The sequence below is a fragment of the Echinops telfairi genome, unplaced genomic scaffold, assembly GCF_000313985.2.
Source record: "Echinops telfairi isolate 266 unplaced genomic scaffold, ASM31398v2 ScPeMD7_7417;HRSCAF=8455, whole genome shotgun sequence".
NCBI lineage: Eukaryota > Metazoa > Chordata > Mammalia > Afrosoricida > Tenrecidae > Echinops > Echinops telfairi.
Window position 1 is genome coordinate 8047208 of NW_022111317.1, and position 20623 is coordinate 8067830.

Consider the following 20623-nt stretch of genomic DNA (forward strand, 5'->3'; position numbering starts at 1 on the left):
CGCCCCGGCCGCCCACGGTCCCGCGCCGCTCAGGTAGTCGGAGCTCCTGTCACCTCCCCCCGCCTCGCGGCCCCGCCGGCCCGCCGCCGCGCCAGAGCCGGATGCTAGCTCGACAACTCGCGTCGGGCTTCTCAGGGATTCCCGGCGGAGCCTTGCCAGACCCCAGGGGTGGCGTCACCACAAACCCGAGGCCCCCGGGCCCCTCCTCCCCCTGCACCCCAATGCCAGGCCCCCCAGACGCCGACCTGGCTCTTCCAAGAGGCGGAGACAGCAGAACTCGCACCTGCTCTGCCCCGTCGAGAACCGGGTTCCCAGGGTCCGGCTGTCGTGGGGACAGCCTGACCACCTGCCCCTAAACCCACCAGATGCCCTCTTCTCTTCCCATTGCACCTGAACAGGGTCACACCCTTCACGGGCGGGTGTTTTCTTTGGAGGGTCCTGTGAGGAATCACACTGTCTGCCTCATCAGCCTTTGGAGTCTAGGGTGCCCTCTCTGGGGGCCAGAAAAAGCAGAGGAAGAGTTGTGTCTAGTCCGGATCTCGTAGGACTGAAGCCATCCCGGGAAGCAAAAGGTTAACATGCAGGATCCTGCCTGTGCCTCCCAAGGCACCCGGTCCATGGCACAGTGAGGTTGCTGGCGGCATTGTTGTTGGTGCAGGAAGAGTCCCAAGTGGAGAGTTGATTAGAAAGCTTACCTAATATGGGAAGAGACGGCTGTTAAAGAGGGAGAACCCAGCGTGAGGAATATGTACATGAGAGCTCTTTGCTTCCCATTAATCACACATCGTATTTATTGAGTCCTTCCCTCAATAGACGGGGAATGACTGTGGAAGAGCAGAGAAACCACTCCCACCCTCTTGGCCTTTGGAGTGTGATGACTTCACCTCAGTTTCTTTATCTGCAAATTGGGATCACCATAGCACTTCCCTTATGGGTAGTCGTCAAGGTGCAAAGTTCTTGAAAAAGAGTGATGCGGATGGGTGATGATTACATGTAAAACAGCCGGCATTTATTGGCCGATGAGAGTGAACTAGTGTGGAGGAGGGAGGTGCAGTCAGCTCTATTTGATGTGGAAAGAAACGGAGGCTCAGAGGAGGGAGCAGGGCCTTCTCACAGCCTTCTTCTCTTGCTTCCCTACAGCGCTCAGGAGCTGTCCCAGGAAATCAAGGCTTTTCTTACTGGCATAGACCCCGTTCTGGGCCACCAGCTCTCGGCCCGGGAACATGCTCGCTGTGGCCTCCTCCTGCTCCGTTCTTTGCCACCGGCCCGGGCTGCTGTGCTGGACCACTTGCGAGGCGTCTTTGATGAGAGTGTCCGGGCCCATCTGGCTGCCCTGGATGAAAGCCCGGTGGCTGGCCCGCCTCACCTCCGCCCACCCCCATCCTCCCACGTCCCTGCTGGAGGGCCTGGTCTAGAGGATGTGGTACAGGAAGTGCAGCAGGTGCTGTCCGAGTTCATCCGGGCCAACCCGAAGGCCTGGGCGCCTGTGATTAGCGCGTGGTCCATTGACCTCATGGGGCAACTGAGCAGCACGTACTCGGGCCAGCACCAGTGTGTGCCTCACGCCACTGGCTCTCTCAATGAGCTGCTGCAGCTGTGGATGGGCTGTCGGGCCACGCGCACCCTGATGGACATCTACGTGCAGTGCTTCTCCGCTCTCATTGGCAGCTGCCCGGACGCCTGCGTGGATGCCTTGCTGGATACCTCTGTCCAGCATTCCCCTCACTTCGACTGGGTTGTAGCCCATATTGGCTCCTCATTTCCCGGCACCATCATCTCCCGAGTCCTCTCCTGTGGCCTCAAGGACTTCTGTGTCCATGGGGGTGCTGGAGGCGGAGCTGGGGGGAGTGGTGGAAGTGCTTCTCAGAATTCCTCTACTGACCCCTTCCCTGGATCTCCTGCCATGCCCGGGGAAAAACGAGTGCCTAAGATCGCCTCCGTGGTAGGCATCCTGGGGCACCTGGCCTCCCGCCACGGAGACAGCATCCGGCGTGAGCTCCTGCGAATGTTCCATGAGAGCCTGGCCGGGCCGTCGGGGGGCCGGAGTGGGGACCCTGCCCTTCAGGCCACGGTACCCTTCCTGCTGCAGCTGGCAGTCATGTCCCCAGCTCTGCTGGGCACCGTCTCGGGTGAGCTCGTAGACTACCTCAAGCCCCCTGCTGTGCTGAGCCAGCTGCAGCAGCACCTGCAGGGCTTCCCCCGAGAAGAACTGGACAATATGCTGAACCTGGCCGTGCACCTGGTGAGCCAGGCCTCTGGGGCAGGTGCCTACCGCCTGCTGCAGTTCCTGGTGGACACGGCCATGCCTGCCTCAGTCATCACCACCCCGGGCCTGGCCGTGCCAGACACCGTGCGCGAGGCCTGCGACCGGCTGATCCAGCTGCTGCTGCTGCACCTGCAGAAACTGGTGCATCACCGAGGAGGGTCTCCTGGGGAGGGGGTGCTGGGCCCTCCCCCACCCCCTCGCCCGGTGCCCTTTCTAGATGCGCTGAGAAACCACGTCGGAGAGCTGTGTGGCGAGACCTTGCGACTGGAGCGGAAGCGCTTCCTCTGGCAGCACCAGCTCCTGGGCCTGCTCTCCGTCTACACCCGGCCTAGCTGTGGGCCCGAGGCCTTGGGCCACTTACTGAGCCGGGCACGGAGCCCCGAAGAGTTGAGTTTGGCCACCCAGCTCTACGCAGGGTTGGTGGTCAGTCTCTCTGGCCTCCTGCCCCTGGCCTTCCGAAGCTGCCTGGCTCGAGTGCATGCAGGGACTTTGCAGCCTCCGTTCACGGCCCGTTTCCTGCGCAACCTGGCCCTGCTGGTGGGCTGGGAGCAGCAGGGTGGCGAGGGCCCTGCAGCCCTCGGCGCCCGGTTTGGGGAGTCGGCCTCGGCCCACCTGTCTGACCTCGCTCCTCTCCTGCTGCATCCTGAGGAGGAAGTGGCTGAAGCTGCTGCCTCCCTGCTGGCCATCTGCCCCTTCCCTCCAGAAGCCCTCGCCCCCTCCCAGCTCCTGGGACTGGTGAGGGCTGGGGTGCATCGCTTCTTTGCCTCCCTGAGGCTGCACGGGCCCTCAGGCGTGGCCTCGGCCTCTCAGCTGCTCACTCGCCTCTCTCAGACCTCCCCGGCCGGGCTCAAGGCTGTCCTGCAGCTGCTAGTTGAGGGGGCTTTACATCAGGGCAACATGGAGCTGTTTGGAGGGAAACTGGACGAGGACAATGAGACTCTCTCCATGGTCTCGGCTCCTTTGGTCTCGGCCTCCCTGTTGGACACAAACCGACGGCACAGTGCTGCCGTGCCAGGTCCTGGCGGGATTTGGTCCGTCTTCCATGCTGGAGTCATTGGTCGCGGCCTCAAACCTCCAAAGTTGGTCCGCGCTCGGAATCAGCAGGAAGTGATCTATAACATCCAGAGCCTTCTCAGCCTACTGGTGCATTGCTGTAGTGTCCCTGGGGGCACTGGATGTGGAGGCACCTGGGGGGACCCCACCCTGAGCCCGGAAGCAGCCAAAACAGTGGCAGTGACCCTGGTCGAGAGTGTGTGTCCTGATGCAGCTGGGGCTGAGCTGGCCTGGCCCCCGGAGGAACACTCCCGAGCCACGGTGGAGCGGGACCTCCGCATCGGCCGACGCTTCCGGGAACAGCCCCTGCTCTTTGAGCTGTTGAAGCTGGTGGCGGCGGCTCCCCCGGCCCTGTGCTACTGCTCCGTGCTCCTGCGGGGCTTGCTGGCTGCCCTCCTGGGTCACTGGGAAGCTTCTCGGCACCCAGACACAGCTCACTCGCCCTGGCAGCTGGAGGCATCTTGCACCCTGGTGGCTGTTATGGCCGAGGGGAGCCTCCTGCCGCCAGCCCTGGGCAACATGCACGAAGTATTTAGCCAGCTAGCCCCATTTGAGGTGCGGCTGCTGCTGCTCAGCGTCTGGGGCTTCCTCCGGGAGCACGGGCCCTTGCCCCAGAAATTCATCTTCCAGTCGGAGCGGGGCCGCTTCATCCGGGACTTTTCTAGGGAGGGTGGCGGGGATGGGGGGCCCCATCTGGCTGTGCTGCACAGTGTCCTCCACCGCAACATCGACCGCCTGGGCCTCTTCTCCGGCCGTTTCCAGGCGCAGTCACCGGCCACCCTCCTTCGGCAAGGGACATAAGCTTTTTCACACCCCAGAGCCCAGGGAAGAAGAAACCACGAGAGCAGGTGGCAGGTGGCCACGGTGCACCGGAAGGGTAGAGGATTCTCTTTGAAGCCCGTGGCCCCGAGAACGCTGTCACTTTTTTTCCAATCCCTCCGCCCTCTCCCGCTTTTTTTTCTAAATAAAATTTGCCGAGTTGAGAAAAAGCCCAGAGCCTTGTCTGTCTGATGCCTCGAGCTAGCCAAGTCGGACAGCGTGCTGGGCTCCGGACGGCCCCGCCTCCGGCCTTAGGCCCCGCCCACGTCCCCGCCTCCTGCCCAATAGCTGGAGTGCGCACTCCGCCGTGGGGCGGTGCTCTGGCCGGGCCAATCAGAAGACCGGAAGGGGCGGGCGCTAAGGTACGTGGCTCAACGTGTGTGCGAGGGGGGGAGGTCCGGGGTCAAAGAGCAAACCCGGCACAAGATGGCGGCGGTAGCGGCAGTGGCGGAGCGGAGGAGGCGGTGAGGATCCCGGAACCCGGGGGGACGCCCCGAGCCCCTTCAAGCCCCACAGCCCTCCCTTCTGTCTGCCCTCCTGAGGTCCGGCCTCGCAGGGGTCCCTTTGTCCCTCTGGTCGCGGCCTCAGGTGCCCCCAGCCTCCCCGAGGCAGATCCGGGTGGCTTTGGGAGTCGCCTCAGCCCGGCGCCTCTAGATGGCTGCGGCTGAGCTCTCAGCCGCCCGCCGGGGCCTCGGGCGGCCAGCGCTGCCGCCCCCTTCCGCAGTGCGCCCGGGCGAGAGGCGAGAGGCGCGCCGGCCTCCGGGAGGGACACAGCCTGCGGGCCCTCCGCCCGCGGTCTGCACCTCGCCTTCGGGCCCCGGCCCGCCCCGGCCTCCGCCTTGCTTCCCGTGGGCACCCGTCTGCGCTTGTGCGCTGTCCACGGTCGCGGCCGGGCACCGCCGGCGCGGGATCCGGCGAAGTTCACGCTCTGCCTGGATGAGGAGGTCGTTCAAACACCACCTGGACTCGGTGGGGGTGGGGGGCCACGCTTTTGAGTTGCTACGTCCGGAAAAATGACTCGAATCCCATCACCGGCCCGGGAAACGTTTGCTCAGGCCCGAAGGGTGCACTGGGGCTGGGAGAGCCGTGTACTGGCCGTGAAAAAAAGCCGGGACCCAGAACCCGCCCCCTGGAAGCCTGTGCTCAGAAATGACAAAGGGGCCCCACTTGTGCCCATTCCTGAGTGCCTAGGGCCGTCAGCAGGGCAGATCAGGAAGTCTTATTAGACATCTGGCCCCGTGGGCATCTTTGCACACTCATTTTATAGGCTGTGCACTTAGAGGATTTAGCTTACTGCACTGCTAATTACTGCTGGTTGGGGCAGGTGGACCATGAGACCAGGGCCCAGGGCGGGTCTGCCTCAGGCTCCGTGCTGGGGCCATATGCCTTGCTGAGGTCCCCTGGGTGGCATGTTTTGCTAGTGGCTTGTCCCACCTAGCCTCGTGTTTCCCATTGACTATCAGGCTTGGCCCCGCCTTTTCTGCCTGGAGTGGGTGCCTTGCATGGACCCCCGGATCCAGAGGGCTCCCTCTGACCTGTGCTCTCCTTCCTGATAGTGGTCTTTGCAGTTGGTCCTCAAGAGGAAACTGAGGCCAGTATGCTAGGTGCTCTTACTTAGCAGCCTGTCGCCGTTACGTGGCACCGAGTTGGTTCCGACCCACAGCGACTTTCTGCACAACACAACGAAACGCTGGCCAGCCCTGCACCATCCTCCCAGTCCTTACTGTGCATGGGCCCTTTGGTGCGGCCATGGTCATCCATCGCCATGCTTAGCAGGCCTGCACACACACGAGCTGGCTCCGAGCCAGAGCTGACACGATGGCAGCTGTGTGGGTTCTCCAGTTCGTCCATGGTGGTTTGAGAGCACGTCAGGGCAGTTGACGGCCCTGTCAGTGGTTCATGTACGGACTTGGGTGCATGCGTAAAGTACGTGGTTCCCGGGGTTCCCAGAGCAGAACTCCTTCCCTGGCTCACCCTTCCTAGATGTTGGATCTTGGTTGGATCTTGGGTGAGTTATTGGTCCTTGTATGGCTGAGTTTTCTTCCCAGCCTTACACTCCACGTGGAAATCAGGAAGAGGTCATCCCCGGAGGCCCCAGAAGGAAGCAAAGGTTCCAAAGTTGACTGTAGCACTGATTGCACAACCATTCTTGATTGTGATGGAGCTACTGAGTGATAGGATGTGTGAATGAACTCAACTCAGCCACCGCCGGGTGCCGACTCACAGCGACCACAGGACAGGGTATAGAACCGCCCCTGTGGGTTTCCGAGATTGTAACTCGTTATGGGCGCAGAAAGCCCCTTCTTTCTCCCATGTTCTTTATAACTCGATAGCATGAAGGTCATTCTGAGGACTCCAGGCCATAGAACATGTGAAGAAGTGGTCCTGAACTCTGGTTGCTCCTTAGAATTGTGTAAGGAGCTTATAAAATAGGCTGAGGAGGAGCTTGGAGGTGGTAGGTCCTGGCCAAGGGTGCTGTAAGAAACTGCAGGCCACGTTGAGAAGCCTGGTAGTTGGCCTCTGAGGGTCTGGCAAGGCTCGGTGTTGTTAGGCTTCCCAGACTTAGGGCGTGATGGTAGCAAACCTGTTGAAGGTCAAGGGGCAGAGGTCAGAGGAGCAGGCCACCCAGAGTGCTGGGGCAGACAGGGCCTTCTGCCGGTGGCTGGCCCTTTCCAACTCCAGCTCCAGAGATGTTTGCGTGTGGACCGACGTGCTGGCTTTGTTTCTCGGCCCCCCCCCCCCCCCCACACACACACACACACGGTGCCATGGCCTCCCACGGGGACTGGCTGTTCCTGCTGTGCTCCTCAGGGAGGCTGATGTAACCAGTCCCAGTACACAGGCCAGAGCGCCCGTGTCCACTTCCTCTGCCTTCTGAAGGGAAGGTGTGAGGGAGCCTGCCTCTGAGCCCCAGGACCCCGCTGCCTTTTTCCCGTTGAGGGGGACCCCCCCCCCCTCTTCCTCTTTCTGTGCTGTCTTCCAGGACGGTGGCAAGGAGAGGCAGGGCCCTTCCTGACCCCGTACTGACTATTGCCTCTGTTCCTTTCTCTGCAGGGCCCAGCCAGGGATGGTACTGCTTTGCTTAGGGGCCTGCCTGGGAATGACTCTGGCTGTGGACAGGAGCAACTTTAAGACCTGTGATGAGAGTTCCTTCTGCAAGTATGCTGTCTGGGAGGGAAGGAGGGTGGGGCGGGGCAGCAGGTGGGAGAACATGGGAGCTCTCTGTGACAGATGGAGTCACCTGGGGACACTGCAGGTGATAAGAGGGGTGCCCAGGTGGGCCTTACTTCTGCTCCATTTCCCCTTGGCAGGCGGCAGCGAAGCGTACGGCCTGGCCTTTCTCCATACCGAGCCTTGCTCGACACTCTGCAGCTTGGCCCCGATGGCCTCACGGTCCATCTGATCAACGAGGCCACCAAGGTCAGGGGAGACACCAGAGAGTCGGATGGATGAGGGGAGGGGATACCAGTGTGATTTGGGGACTTTGACTTTGTGAGGAATTCAGACGCCCCCGCCCTTAAGGTCAGAGCATTCTGTGGGCAGCCTCTCTCTCCCGATGCGTACCTCTGCCCCACAGGTGCTGCTCGTGCTGCAGCTCCAGGGCCTTCAGAAGAACATGACCCGGATCAGGATCGACGAGCTGGAGCCCAGACGGCCCCGGTACCGGGTGCCGGACGTCTTGGTGGCCGATCCCCCGACAGCACGGTACTTGCCTCCTGAGACACAGACATCCTTTGCAGGGCCCTTGGCCCTGCCCCTGCCCCTGAGGGTAACGGCTTCCCCACGCGAGAGTCACAACCTTTCTCTGCCTCGTTCTCTGTGGGACTGGCTTGCCCTCTGCCCTGCATCGCAAACAGACCTGGGCCAGGCCAGGTAACAGGGAGGTGGAGAGCTTGCTCTCCAGGATGCTCCTCTCTCCTTCCCTCCCTCTTCCCTCAGCTGTTCAGAATATCCACTGCTGTCCAGTCGATGCCCACTCATGGTGAGCCTACAGGGTAGAGTAGCATTGTCTCCATAGGGTTTCTGAGGAGGTAAATTTGCATAGAAGCCGGAGATTCAAACCATCAGTCTTTCAGTTAGCAAGCCAACTCTTTAGAGCCCAGAATCAAAGCCCATGACTGCCAGGCAAAGCCCGGCTCCCAGGGACCCACCCTATCGGGCAGAGCAGGCTGTGGAAGCGCTGGTGGGGTTGAGCCCACGCTGCAGTTTGCCACCCGAGCACCATCTGTGTCTTCTGGTCTCGGGGCCAGGGAGATGGACGTTCACATGGCCTGTTAGTCCATTGGGCTAATAATTTTCGTGTGTCCCTATTTTCCTCCCTCCTCTTTTCCTCTGGACAAGGTGAGACCAATAGTGGCATTGTAGATGGCTGCTCCCAAGCTTTGAGGACCCAGTCACTCCTCACCAGAGGAGGGTGTAGCACATGGCCTCATGAGCTGCATCAAGCCCATTCACCTTGGTGTCCCCCAAACGATGGTCATTCCCCCCAGGCCCCTGGCTCGTTCTCTGAAGGTGTTTGATTACGTTCCTGTATGCTTTTCCACATCCGGGGATATGTTTGCAGCGACAGGAACTACACCGGTATCCTCTGCCAACATGTACATAGGGGTCAGAGTGGTTCTCTTCCTCCTCTCCCACCTGCCCCACCTGAGTGTCCAAGCGGTTCCATGTTGACTCGTAGATCCCCACCATGGCCCATTGCACTTCATGGTATTTGTCTGTTACCTGTAACGCTGGCGAATCTCTCACTGTCTGTCTGTGCCTCTGCTTCTTTCCCTCGCCCCTTTCACCCAGGTTAACCCTCGTCTAACGCTTGTCTGCCAACCCCTCCCTGCCACTCATCCTTCCTTGGCAACCATTCAAGCATGTTCTTCTCACATGAAAACCTGTCCTTGACCCCCATGTAACCGCAGTCTCATATGATGCCCGCCCTTTTGCGATTGGCTGATTGCGCTCTGGTAACGGACTCGGGGCTCTCATAAGCTCCCGGGGTCCCACAGACTCGTGGCGCCCTTTAATGCTGTGCACGCTCCCCAGTGTGCCCGCTCCCCCGTGTGCCCGCGCCCGTTGTGAGCCTCTCCCGTTGGTGGCCACTGAGTTGGTTTCCCTCCCTGTGCTCCTGTGAACTGAGTGCTGCGATGGCCAGGGGTGCATGGACCCATCCGTGTCGCGGCTCCGGTTTCTCCTGGGTATATGCCAAGGAGAGGGATTGCTACGTCAGGTCTAACTAGCTGTTTCTATCTCCGCCTGTGGAGGCAGTGCCATCCTGCTGTCCCCAGTGGTGGCTCCACTGGACAGTCCCACCAGCAGGGGATGAGGGTTCCCGGCTGCCCACTCGCCCCTGCTGCTCTCTGTGATCTGGGCCTTTGAGCGTTGCTGCGGTGCCGAGCTGTGGTGGTCTCGCCTGGTTTTGAGTAGCCGCGTGCTCGTCACGGCTCACAATCACAGCCTGTCTCCGTTTGTTTGGTGTCCGCCAGAGTGTCTTCAGTTGAAGTGTCTGCTCAGCTCCTCTGTCCGGTGTTGTTTTCAGAGATGAGACCCGTGGCCTGTAGGTCATGGCCCCCAGCTTTTTACCCCAGTCTGTGGGTTCTCTTTTCACACCTTTGGTGAGATCTTTTGATGTGCCACACGGCCTAATCTTTAGGGGGTCCTTGGTATCTGTTTTGTTCTCTGCTGTGTGTGTGTGTTCCATTATGTTAGATGGCGTACTTATTATGCCCTATAATAGGGGGCCCCTATGTTTGTCCGGTGGTGGTTCTTGGCTTTACATTTAAGCCTTTGGTCCTCTTGGGTGGGTTTTGGCATGTGATGAGATCTGAGATGAGGCTTGTACCATTCTTCTGCAAATTGAAGTTCCGTTTTGCCAGCTCGCTTGCTAGAGAAACCACGTCTTCCTCATTTAAAGAAACACAATGCTTGTTGTTCACTCATTGGAAAGTTGTGAGACTCTCCGGAGGATTCCTGTAGCCGATGTGCCCAGTGTTCCCTGCTGTCACCTTGCTGTGGCCCTTTGTCATCACGGTATTGGGGCTGAAGGCCATGCTTTCTTCAGCGTTTCTTGGCTTTCACATAGACTTTTTTATTTATTCAGGTGCACGACTGCAGCCAGGGGCCCCGGGGAGCCCCCCTCGTCCTGTCTTTACTGCCTCCAGACACTGCCCCTTTCTCAGACTTGCCTTTTTTTTTCCCAGTGACCCTAAAGGTGCCTTATGATGAATAGAAAGTCTTAATTTTAGTATCCTTAGGAGTTTCCGCCTTGTACATTGTGTTCTGTGTTATAGGTCAAGAAGTCCAGGAAAACTCGGGTTTATATCCCCACCCCACCCCACCCCCATGACCTCCGCCCCGAGCTTTAACTTTTAATGTGAAGTTCCGGTTTGCTGGGGGCTCGTGGTACCTGTGCGCGGTGGAGGTTAAGAGTCAGGATGGGCCAGGAGTCGTTGGGACACAGGGTCAGCGGTCATCTCTCTGCCAGGCTTTCTGTCTCCGGCCGAGACGACAACAGTGTGGAGCTGACGGTGGCTGAGGGCCCCTATAAAGTCATCCTGACGGCGCAGCCCTTCCGCCTGGACCTGCTGGAGGAGCGCAGTCTGCTGCTCAGCGTCAACGCTCGGGGACTCCTGCACCTGGAGCACCAGCGGGCCCCCAGGGTCTCGTGAGTACAGGGCTCGCCACTTGCGGGAACTTCGTGTCTAGGCACAGCGTGGGGTCTGGGAGGAGGCAAGGGCCAGCAAGACCACCAGGCAGGGGCTTGGCGCTGGAAGAAGCTCCGGGTCTCAGGGTAGGAAGCTGGGAGGGTCAGTGCCTCTGTGCTCTGTGTAGACTGGGGGCAGGACCCCGAGCACCAGCTCTGGGAGGGCCAGGGAGGGGAGGCCCGGCCCAGGCCGGCCCGCTGCCGCTCGCTACCTCTTCCCTTTCTCACGTCATCCCATCTCCCAGATTGATCTTTGTGCTTTTTTTGGTTTTAATTTTTGGTTTCTGTTTTCCCCCATCTCTGGAAGTTTGTCGACTGAAACTCATTTTTATGTTTCTGTTTTTGTGTTGGTTTTGTGCCTCCTTTTCCCCTTCCCAACCCACCTCCTCCTGCCCCAGTTTCTCGGATAAAGTTAGTGTCACGCTCCGTAGCATATGGGATAAGATCAGGAGCCTTTTCGCTAGGTAAATCCATGGCCACTGGTACTGTATGTGTTCCTCTGCCCTCACCCACCCTCTGCACTGGCCCTCAGGGGAAGTTGCCGGGTCCCCCCTCATGCCCTACCCTCGCTCCTCACTCCCTCTCCTTCCCCAGCCCTGTGCTGGCTGGGCTTCTGGGCCCCGTTCCCCGGGCTGGGATCCTCCTGGGGAGAAGGGAGCTGAAATGTTGGAAGTCCTCAAGGAACGGAGGGAGCCTCTTGCTTAGCCAAGGGGCAGTGAGGTGGCTTGGTTCTCGGCTGGGGTGCAGCTGAAGCACCGGGTAGAGCTGCTTACCAGCTCCCCTTGACAACCGGCTTCAGCAGAACCTCCTGTTTGAGTCCCTGTGTATATTTGTAGACCCTGGTATGACTCACTCACTTTTGTAAAACCCGTGTGTGTCAGGCTGGGAGGCCGAGATCCTGAGGGGCACTGGGAGCCGGAGTCTCGGGTGGCATGCTGGGTCCTGGCCCCTCCTGCTGGCTCTTCTGGGCTGGGGCCAGTTTGTGGAAGGCACCTCCTGGGTGGTCACTCCTCATTGCTCTGCCCGTCCTTTGCACGCACCTGCGCCCTGGGGTCCCTCCTCACGGCTCCCTGGGGTCCCTCCTCACGCTGCAACAAGTAGTCCCTTTCTCCAACGCCTTCGTTCCTTTGGACCCTTGGCTCTCTATTCCCCTACCCCTCCTTCCACTAGCCCCTCATCCCTGCCCCTTCTGGATTGGAGCAGACAGCTCTCCTACCTTCCAGGCAAGGATCAAAAGACCCAGCTGAGGGTGGTGGGGCCCAGGCCGAGGACACAGCCGGGGATGGTGACCAGGCAAGTCGGAGGGCTTTGGATTGGTGGAGGGGGCTGCTGGGAGGTGGGGCCTGTGAGAAACGAGTTCAGTCTCCTTGTCAGGGTGGGACTTAGAGAGGGGGGCCAGGTGGAGACTGGTGTGTGATTGGTTAGCGGGCCTTCTTCCTCCTTACAGCCACAGCCAGAGGAGACCCCGGAGAAGGCTGAGCCAGAGGAGTCGGGGGCCTGGGAGGAGACGTTCAAAACACACTCTGACAGCAAGCCGTATGGTGAGGGGCTGGCCGAGCCGGGTGCTGGGCGCAGGGAGGCTCCCATGCAGGCAGGCATGTGTGCTGAGCCTGCACCTCCTTTCCTGCCAGGGCCCACGTCTGTGGGTTTGGACTTCTCCCTGCCCGGGATGGAGCACGTGTATGGGATCCCCGAGCATGGGGACAACCTGAGGCTGAAGGTCACTGAGTGAGTCCCCTCGTGGCATCCGAAGACGGGAGGAGGAAGGGGAGGGTCAGGGACTCGGTGGGCTGTGCATACTGATGGGATACCGCAGACCGGCAGGGCTCACTCCCTGTGCCGGGTCCCTTTGGTGACGCGAAGTTGTCTCTGAGAAAGGGAAAGGGCACAGGGACCGGTCCTCAGCCCTCACGGTGGGGTGGGGTGGTGGCCAGTGAGTGACCCCGCTTTCGCTCTGCCTGCAGGGGCGGGGAGCCCTACCGTCTCTACAACCTGGACGTGTTCCAGTACGAGCTGTACAACCCCATGGCCCTGTACGGCTCCGTGCCCGTGCTCCTCGCGCACAGCCCACAGCGGGACCTGGGCATCTTCTGGCTCAATGCCGCTGAGACCTGGGTCGACATTTCCTCTAACACGGCCGGGAAGGTGAGGACAGGGGAGGCTGGAGACAGGTGGGCGCTGGCGTGGCTGGCAGAGGCTGGGGTGGAGGAGAACCTGTCATCAGGAGGAGCATCTGAGCTCCCAGGAGACACCCACGATGGGGGGGTGTATTAGTCTGGGTACTTTGGAGAAACAAATCCACGGCGACTCACGTATAAGAGAGAGTTTTATGTAAAGAAAAGGTGCATCACGAAAACATCCCAACCCAATGCTGCCCAAGCCCACAAGTCCAACATTAACCCATTAACCCAACACCAGTCCACAAAGTCCTCCACCTCACAAAACAGAGGCAATGATGCCGACTGCAGGAGGAAAGCTGAGTCAGTGAACGTGTAAGCATCTCAGCACTGGCAGGGGTCTCCACACGGCTGCTCCAGCACCCAGGGCTGCATCGGGATAGATCCAAGCGGCTTCTCCTTGGGGATGTCTTGTAGGAAGTCAATCTTGCAAGCTGAAGCAGGGAACTGCTAAGGCAGCTGCACCCGATGCAACCATCACAAAATGAGACCCGAGAACTAGAAAGGCGAGGCTTCACCACCCATTTATCCCTCCGCCTTTCAACCAGCACCACATGTGATTATCGGCCAGGCTGGCACAATTAACTAACTCAGGGGGGAAAGCTGCCCTCTTCTAGGTGTTGGGGATGGGGGCCGACAAGGTGAGGTACCTCCAGGGTGGTCAGTGCTGATGAAGGTGCGCTCACCTCGGACCTGAGAGGAAAGGACATGGTGCTGTGCTTTCTTAACGATTCCAGAAAAACTCACCGCCATTGTGGGACAGGTGGCCTCTGGCTTTCGGAGCCTGCAGCTCCATAGGGGAGTAGAAAGCCTCGTCCTGCCCCCAGGAGTGGCCGGTTTCAAACTGTGGACCTTGCTGGTAGCAGTCCGGGGAGCCACTCCTCCGGAAACGGTTACGCCCTAGAAAGCCGGGGCAGGGAGAGGGCTGCGGGTCGAGGGGGTCGAGGGGCTCGGTGGGTGGTGCAGAGCAGCAGCACAGAGCTCGCGGGGACCGGGTGCTCAAGACAGCCTGCACGGGAACCTGCTGGCTGAGGGCTCCGGGGAGGAAGCCCTGCTCTCAGCCCAGTGCGGACGGAGGCCAGCTGCCCTGTGGGTTCCTTGCAGACCCTGTTTGGGAAGATGCTGGACTACCTGCAGGGCTCCGGGGAGACCCCCCAGACGGATGTGCGCTGGATGTCGGAGAGCGGCATCATCGATGTCTTCCTGCTGCTGGGCTCTACCGTCACCGACGTCTTCCGGCAGTATGCCAGCCTCACAGGTACACGGTGCTCCTGGCTCTGCCCAGACCTGGCGAGCCCCGCGCCACCCCGCCCCCATCTCTGGGCATACTGACCCCCAGGTGGGGCCCAGCCCCTTTGTGACCCGCCCCTCCCTGAACCCACAGGGACCCAGGCATTGCCCCCGCTCTTCTCCCTCGGCTACCACCAGAGCCGCTGGAACTACCGGGACGAGGCCGACGTGCTGGACGTGGACCAGGGCTTCGATGACCACAACCTGCCCTGTGACGTCATCTGGCTGGACATTGAACATGCCGATGGCAAGCGGTACTTCACCTGGGACCCCAGCCGCTTCCCGCAGCCCCTCACCATGCTCGACCAGTTGGCTGCCAAGAGGCGGAAGGTAAGAAGGGCAGCACGGAGTCTCTGGGAGGAGACCGGGAGGCTGAGGCCCAGGTACCCCAGAGCGCCCTGACCGCCCATGCCCTGCCCTTAGCTGGTGACCATCGTGGACCCCCACATCAAGGTGGACTCTGGCTACCGGGTGCATGAGGAGCTGCGGAACCAGGGGCTGTACGTGAAGACCCGGGATGGCTCCGACTACGAGGGCTGGTGCTGGCCAGGTCGGCCGCCAGGACTCCAGCCGGGCGGGGAGGACGGGGAGGTTGAGTGGTGGCTCTGTGGGTCCTGGGGCTTGACGCTAGCCCTCTCCCTCTCAGGCTCAGCCGGCTACCCTGACTTCACGAACCCCTCAATGAGGGCCTGGTGGGCCAACATGTTCAGCTTTGATAATTACGAGGTAGGCAGCGTCTCGCCTTCCCTACCCTCTGCGCCTGTCTGTCCCCTGCAGCCCAGACTCTGGTGGTCCTGGGGCTTGTGGGCCGCAGAGGGCGCTGAGTGGCACATCACTCTAGAGCAGCGATTCTCAGCCTGTGGGTCGTGACCCCTTTGAGGGTTGAACGACCCTTTCACAGGGGTTGCCCAATTCATAGCAGTAGCAAAAAGTGATAAAGTGGCGATGAAAAGAATATTATGGTTGGGGGTCACCACCGCATGAGGAACTGTATGACAGACGGTCTCAGCATGAGGAAGGTTGACAACCGCCGCTCTGGACTCTGAGTTGTGCTCTGCTTCGACGGTTGTCGCCGCCTCTGCCCTTGGGTCCCATGCTCTGCTGTGTGTCCCCAGGGCTCGGCCCCCAACCTCTACGTGTGGAACGACATGAACGAGCCGTCGGTCTTCAACGGGCCCGAGGTCACCATGCTCAAGGACGCCCAGCACTACGGGGGCTGGGAGCACCGAGACGTGCACAACATCTACGGCTTCTACGTGGTGAGGGGCTGGGACGGGCGGGCGGGAGGTGCTGTGGGGGGAAGCTGCCTTCACTTCTCACCGTCCCTGTCCCTCCCCAGCACATGGCAACTGCCGAGGGGCTTGTGCTGCGCTCGGGGGGCGTCGAACGCCCCTTTGTCTTGAGCAGGGCCTTCTTCGCGGGCTCCCAGCGCTTTGGTAAGCTACGGTTTGGAGAGCAGGGACAGAGGGCAGTGTTTGAGCTGGCCTGCAGGCGCTGTGGGCTGAAGGGTCTGCCTTTGAGTGGTCCCTCCAGCCTGTGGTCTGCTGTGCTCGGCTTGCCGGGGCTTCCAGAGCTGGGCTCTTGGGCAGTACTGCGAGTCAGCAGGCTCGGGGGCCTCCTGAGCAGGTGGGCAGGTCTGAGAGGTCTAAAGGCTGGCCTGTGCCCTCTTTTCTATCCCGTCTCTTGCAGGAGCTGTGTGGACCGGGGACAATGCTGCTGAGTGGGATCACCTGAAAATCTCTATCCCTATGTGTCTCAGCCTGGGGCTGGTGGGACTCTCCTTCTGTGGAGGTGAGTGCGGGTGGAGTTGGCACGGGGTCTGGTGGGCAAGGGGCAGGGTGGAGGGCTCACAGCCTCCAGGTGAGTGGAGAGAGCTGAGGGTCCAGGCTGAGGCCTTAGGAAGCTCCTCAGGCAGCCTCTCTCCTTCAATGTCTTTTCCAACCTGCCCCCTCCCAGCGGACGTGGGCGGCTTCTTCAAGAATCCGGAGCCAGAGCTGCTTGTGCGCTGGTACCAGATGGGTGCCTACCAGCCATTCTTCCGGGCTCATGCCCACCTGGACACCGGGCGGCGAGAGCCCTGGCTGTTAGCGACCCAGTACCACGACATCATCCGAGAGGTCTTGAACCAGCGGTACTCCTTGCTGCCCTTCTGGTACACCCTCTTCTACCAGGCCCATCGTGAAGGGGTGCCCGTCATGAGGTGAGACCATCCGGCTGCTGGGGGCTGAGTGGGGCTGGCTGGGGGCAGTGGGGGCCTTGGAACTCTGGTTTCCAGGGGAGGGATTTTAGCAGGGAACATTTATGGAGTCTCTCCCCGGCCACATCCTGTTCATCAGGGTGTCCCCAGAGCCTCGCGGCAGACAGACCAGGGCCCCCACCCCACTGGGGAGCATACATTCTGATGAGTGGCCCTGTGAAGACCATAACCGAGTACTGGGAGTTCAAAACCAAATCCGCTGCCATCTAGGCAATACTCACTCATTATAACCCTCTAGGACAGGGTAGAGATGGCCCTGTGGCTTCCTGAGACTGTAATCCCTTAGGGAAGTGGGAAGCCCAGCCTTTCTGCTGAGGAGTGAAGCTGCTAGTGGTTTTGAACTGTTGACCTCGCAGTTGCTAGCCGAATGGACTCCTGGTAATGGAACTAGGTAGTCCCAAAAGGCCCAGAGAGAGCGGGTGCAGAGGGAGGTAGGCTTCTGTGCGGGCTGTGAGCAGGGGACAGAGGGAGTGCACAGGCCCAGAACAGAAAACACCATTGTCTTGGTGAGTGGGGGAGAGAGGGAAGGGCTAGATTCCTTTCTTAAAAAGGAATGCCCCCTCCATTTTTGGTCGGGGTGGCCCTTGCAGAGCAGGGTGATGCAGTGGGGGAGAGGGGGCTGTTGGGGGCTGTTCTCTCCCCAAGGCAGGCTAGGAGACTCAGGGCCAGGCAAGTGGAGGATGGATTGAAAGCCAGCTGGGTTGCCTGGCCTCAGCTCTCTGGTCCTCCCCAAGTTCTTGGGGAACATCTCTGACTTCTGCTGAATCTTCTTCCTTCCTTGTCTCCCTTCCTTCCCAGACCCCTGTGGGTGCAGTATCCTCAGGACGTGACCACCTTCAGTATAGATGATCAATTCCTGCTTGGTGAGAAAGGGCAGACTGGCGGTGGCGGGTTGGGATGGGCTGAGGAGAAGGAAGCACTTGTGGGGAGTGTCTGGGCGCCCAGCAGGGCAGGAGGGGACAGGGAGGCCAGTGGGGCAGGGTGCCTTGGTCTCCCCTGCTCTGGTACCTAGTGCTCATAGTCGGACTGCTGGCTGTGTTCCAGGTGATGCGTTGCTGGTTCACCCGGTGTCTGACGCTGGGGCTCATGGAGTGCAAGTCTATCTGCCTGGCCAAGGGGAGGTAGGTTCCCAGAGGGCCAATGGGGAAGGGTGGTAGAAGCCAAAACAGGCAAATCGGCGGTGGGCCCCTTGGCACCAAGTGACCCAGGGCATCATCTCTGCCGCCCACAGGTGTGGTATGACACCCAGAGCTACCAGAAGCACCATGGTCCCCAGACTCTGTACCTGCCTGTGACGCTAAACAGCGTGAGTATAGTATGCCTGGATGTTTCCAGAGCGGGGAGAGCAGTCTGGGGTGCAGGACCCCAAGGCAGGCACAGCTGGGTGAGAGTGAGCACACAGTGGGGCCTGCAGGTGGCCAGGGATGACTGTGTCAGCATTGCTCTCGCCCTAGATCCCAGTGTATCAGCGGGGAGGGTCGATTGTGCCACGGTGGATGCGAGTGCGGCGGTCCTCGGACTGCATGAAGGAAGACCCCATCACACTTTTTGTGGCCCTCAGCCCCCAGGTAAACTCCCGGCTGGGCGGGAGCTGCTGTCTCGGCCCCGAGCCGGACCCTGGCTCCCTTACTCTGCAGCCCTAACACGCCCTGCTCTCTGCCCAGGGCACGGCCCAAGGAGAGCTCTTCCTGGACGACGGGCACACGTTCAACTACCAGACACGTCAGGAATTCTTGCTGCGGCGATTCTCTTTCTCTGGCAACACCTTGGTCTCCAGGTAAGGTGGTCGCTCTTCCCGCCCTTCCACCGCCTTCCCTTCCGCCAACATCTCTCCCTGATGGCCATCTGCTCCTTTCCCCCGCAGCTCGGCAGACTCCCAAGGCCACTTTGAGACCCCAGTCTGGATTGAACGGGTGGTGATCATCGGGGCTGGCAAGCCTGCAGCTGTGGTGCTCCACACCAAAGGTGTCGGAGGGGGCTGGGCCTGAGGGTGCGCGGGCGGGCGGGGCCCGTGGGCTTGCTGGGCAGCTGGCTGGCCACACTGTTGCTCACACTATGACCCACGCTCCGCTCTTCCCCAGGGTCCCCCGAAAGCCGCCTGTCCTTCCAACATGACCCTGAGACCTCGGTGCTGACCTTGCGCAAGCCTGGCGTCAACGTGGCCTCCGACTGGAGCATCCACCTGCGATAACCCACGGGATGTCCTGGGTCAGGGCAGGCATGCCAAGCTGGTCACTTCCCTCAGCCTTGGAGCCTGGCCCTGCCCAGCCTGTACCTCCCTAATTCTCAGACCCAGATTTGGCCCACACCTGGGCAGGATGAGAGGGTTGCCTCGGGCCCTGAGTCCCTCTTGTGACCTCCTGACCTCTCCACACCACTGACCCCACGCCCACTCCCCACCCCCGTCTTGCCCCAGCCTCCTTGTGTGGGTGGAGCACAGCATCTGTGAAGACCCAGGGACCACAGGGCCCTTGTTTCCCCTCCGTCCCTTCTGGAGGACCCTGGGTGTCCTGCTCCAGGCCTTGCCCGGTCCTGCCTGGCGAGAGTGAGGACAGGACATGGCAGCCCTCGCTCACCTCCCACCAAAGTGCCCCCTCTCCTCCTGTGCTTTCCTCCTGGTATGCCCCCCCCCCCCAACACACACTGGGACCACCTCCCCTCTAAGGGACAAACCGACCGAGGAGCTGGGGGCCCCTTTCCCTTGCCCGCCCTTGCACCCTGCTCCCTCCAGAGCTGCTGTGGTTCCAATAGGGGTCTGCTCCATTTGTCCCTTGGGGGAGAGAAGTTTTCCTCCTGAAGAGGGGGAGGTGGGCATTAAACTTCTTGGCCCCCTCTTGGCCCCTTGGGGGGGTATTCAAGATGGAGAAGTCAGTTTGTGGTTTCATTGAATCACGGCCACCTGTATTTATTGCTGGGAAAAGGCTGAGGGTGGGGGGGACGATCATGCGTGCCCAGGGCTAGTTGGAGCCTGGGTAGGGGTGGGGTGGGGAGACTTAACGGGGGGGAGGGGGGTATCTGTGGGAATTTTTTTACTTCTTGGCCCCCAGCTTCGACACGTTTTGATAAAAGGAGAAACAATAAAGAGATAAACCACACACACTCAGGCGTCTGGATTCTAGTTCTGGCCACAGCCCCAGAGCCCCAGGACATGGGCTCAGGGGACACCTTGTTAGCCACAGGCCCAGGCCCCTTAGCTAGATGCTCATGCGGCGAGGAGAGCAGGAAGGTCATCGGGTTGTAGCTGTGTATCCAAGTCACAGTGACCCTCCCGGATGGGGCAGAGTGGCGCCAATGGTAAAGCACTCGGCTGCTAACCGAAAGGTCTCTGGGTCCACTCGTTCCCCCTGAGAATTACCTGGCACCCGTCCCCCCAGACAGTCACTCTTGCAGCCACCAAGTCTGGATTCCAGTCTGCAGGCACAGGTCTATCTCTAGACCTTCCCTTCTGCCAAGGGCCGCGTGGGAGCCCCAACCTTGTAAGTTAGCCACGCTTAAACAGTGTGCCACCAGGACGCCTGTCAATGTGGTTCCCAAGTGGCTCTGACCTAACCCCATGACCCAGCGGGCTTGCACGAAGAGCTGCCTCAGAAAAGCACTTTCAACAAGTGCCCAACGTTTTAGAGACGCGGTGAGCAACCACCTCGGGTTACTGTGGGATTTTTGGTAAGAATGCTTAGCCTGGTGGGGCAGTGGCGCTTCTCCAATGGGCGTGCCCCAGCTTGGCGATTTCCAGTTAGTTCCCTTGGAGGTCACCCACTGGAATCACACCCGTGTCCTTCGTCGATTTATGTCATTTTCTCACCACTGCCTGGCTGAGGATTCTGAGGGCCACGTGGGGAGCGAGGAGAGTCCAGCACAGGGACTGCAGTCCACACAGCCCCACCCCACAAGGCCGTGCACTTGGGGTCCCCCCCTCACGTCGCCCCACGTGTGCCCACCCGGCTGCTGACAGCTGGCCACGCCGGAGGTGACGTCACCCATCCCGCTAATACCCGGAACTAGGCGGTGGGACCGGAAACTCACCTCCGAGGGGCGGAGGGGGAGCAGACTGACCGGAAGTGGGCCCG

The 20623-nt window shown here is 60.5% G+C and overlaps 2 protein-coding genes across 3 annotated transcripts in view; both read left to right on the forward strand.

The window, feature by feature from the left end:
* The window catches only part of INTS5 (integrator complex subunit 5), a 9390-nt gene extending 5077 nt beyond the window's left edge, over window positions 1-4313 (forward strand). The window contains exon 3 of the mRNA XM_045297200.1: window positions 1078-4313. Coding sequence (XP_045153135.1) covers window positions 1078-4120 — 3043 coding nt within the window. The 3' untranslated portion in view covers window positions 4121-4313. The remainder of the gene's footprint in view (window positions 1-1077) is intronic.
* Window positions 4314-4561: 248 nt separating this feature from the next.
* On the forward strand, window positions 4562-19445 carry GANAB (glucosidase II alpha subunit). Of its 2 annotated transcripts, XM_045297252.1 has the most exons (25): window positions 4562-4602; window positions 7193-7297; window positions 7450-7558; window positions 7716-7843; window positions 10614-10793; window positions 11231-11296; window positions 12056-12125; window positions 12280-12373; window positions 12464-12560; window positions 12797-12977; window positions 14114-14267; window positions 14394-14629; window positions 14723-14849; window positions 14946-15025; window positions 15415-15558; window positions 15639-15735; window positions 15989-16090; window positions 16256-16499; window positions 17355-17419; window positions 17601-17677; window positions 17788-17862; window positions 18011-18124; window positions 18221-18333; window positions 18421-18521; window positions 18638-19445. In XM_045297252.1, the coding sequence occupies exons 1-25, from the start codon at window positions 4565-4567 to the stop codon at window positions 18745-18747; spliced, it is 2907 nt and encodes a 968-aa protein (XP_045153187.1). In that variant the 5' UTR covers window positions 4562-4564; the 3' UTR covers window positions 18748-19445. The 2 variants fall into 2 exon arrangements, with proteins under 2 accessions (XP_045153187.1, XP_045153188.1); XM_045297253.1 differs by lacking the exon at window positions 11231-11296.
* Window positions 19446-20623: the final 1178 nt, after the last annotated feature.

Bases quoted from the DNA above. Each gene is read 5' to 3' on its own strand.
- GANAB (XM_045297252.1), top strand. From the start codon at position 4,565: ATGGCGGCGGTAGCGGCAGTGGCGGAGCGGAGGAGGCG. The intron at 11,297-12,055 runs GTAAATCCATGG...CCTACCTTCCAG, and splicing joins ATCAGGAGCCTTTTCGCTAG to GCAAGGATCAAAAGACCCAG. The intron at 18,334-18,420 runs GTAAGGTGGTCG...TTTCCCCCGCAG, and splicing joins GGCAACACCTTGGTCTCCAG to CTCGGCAGACTCCCAAGGCC.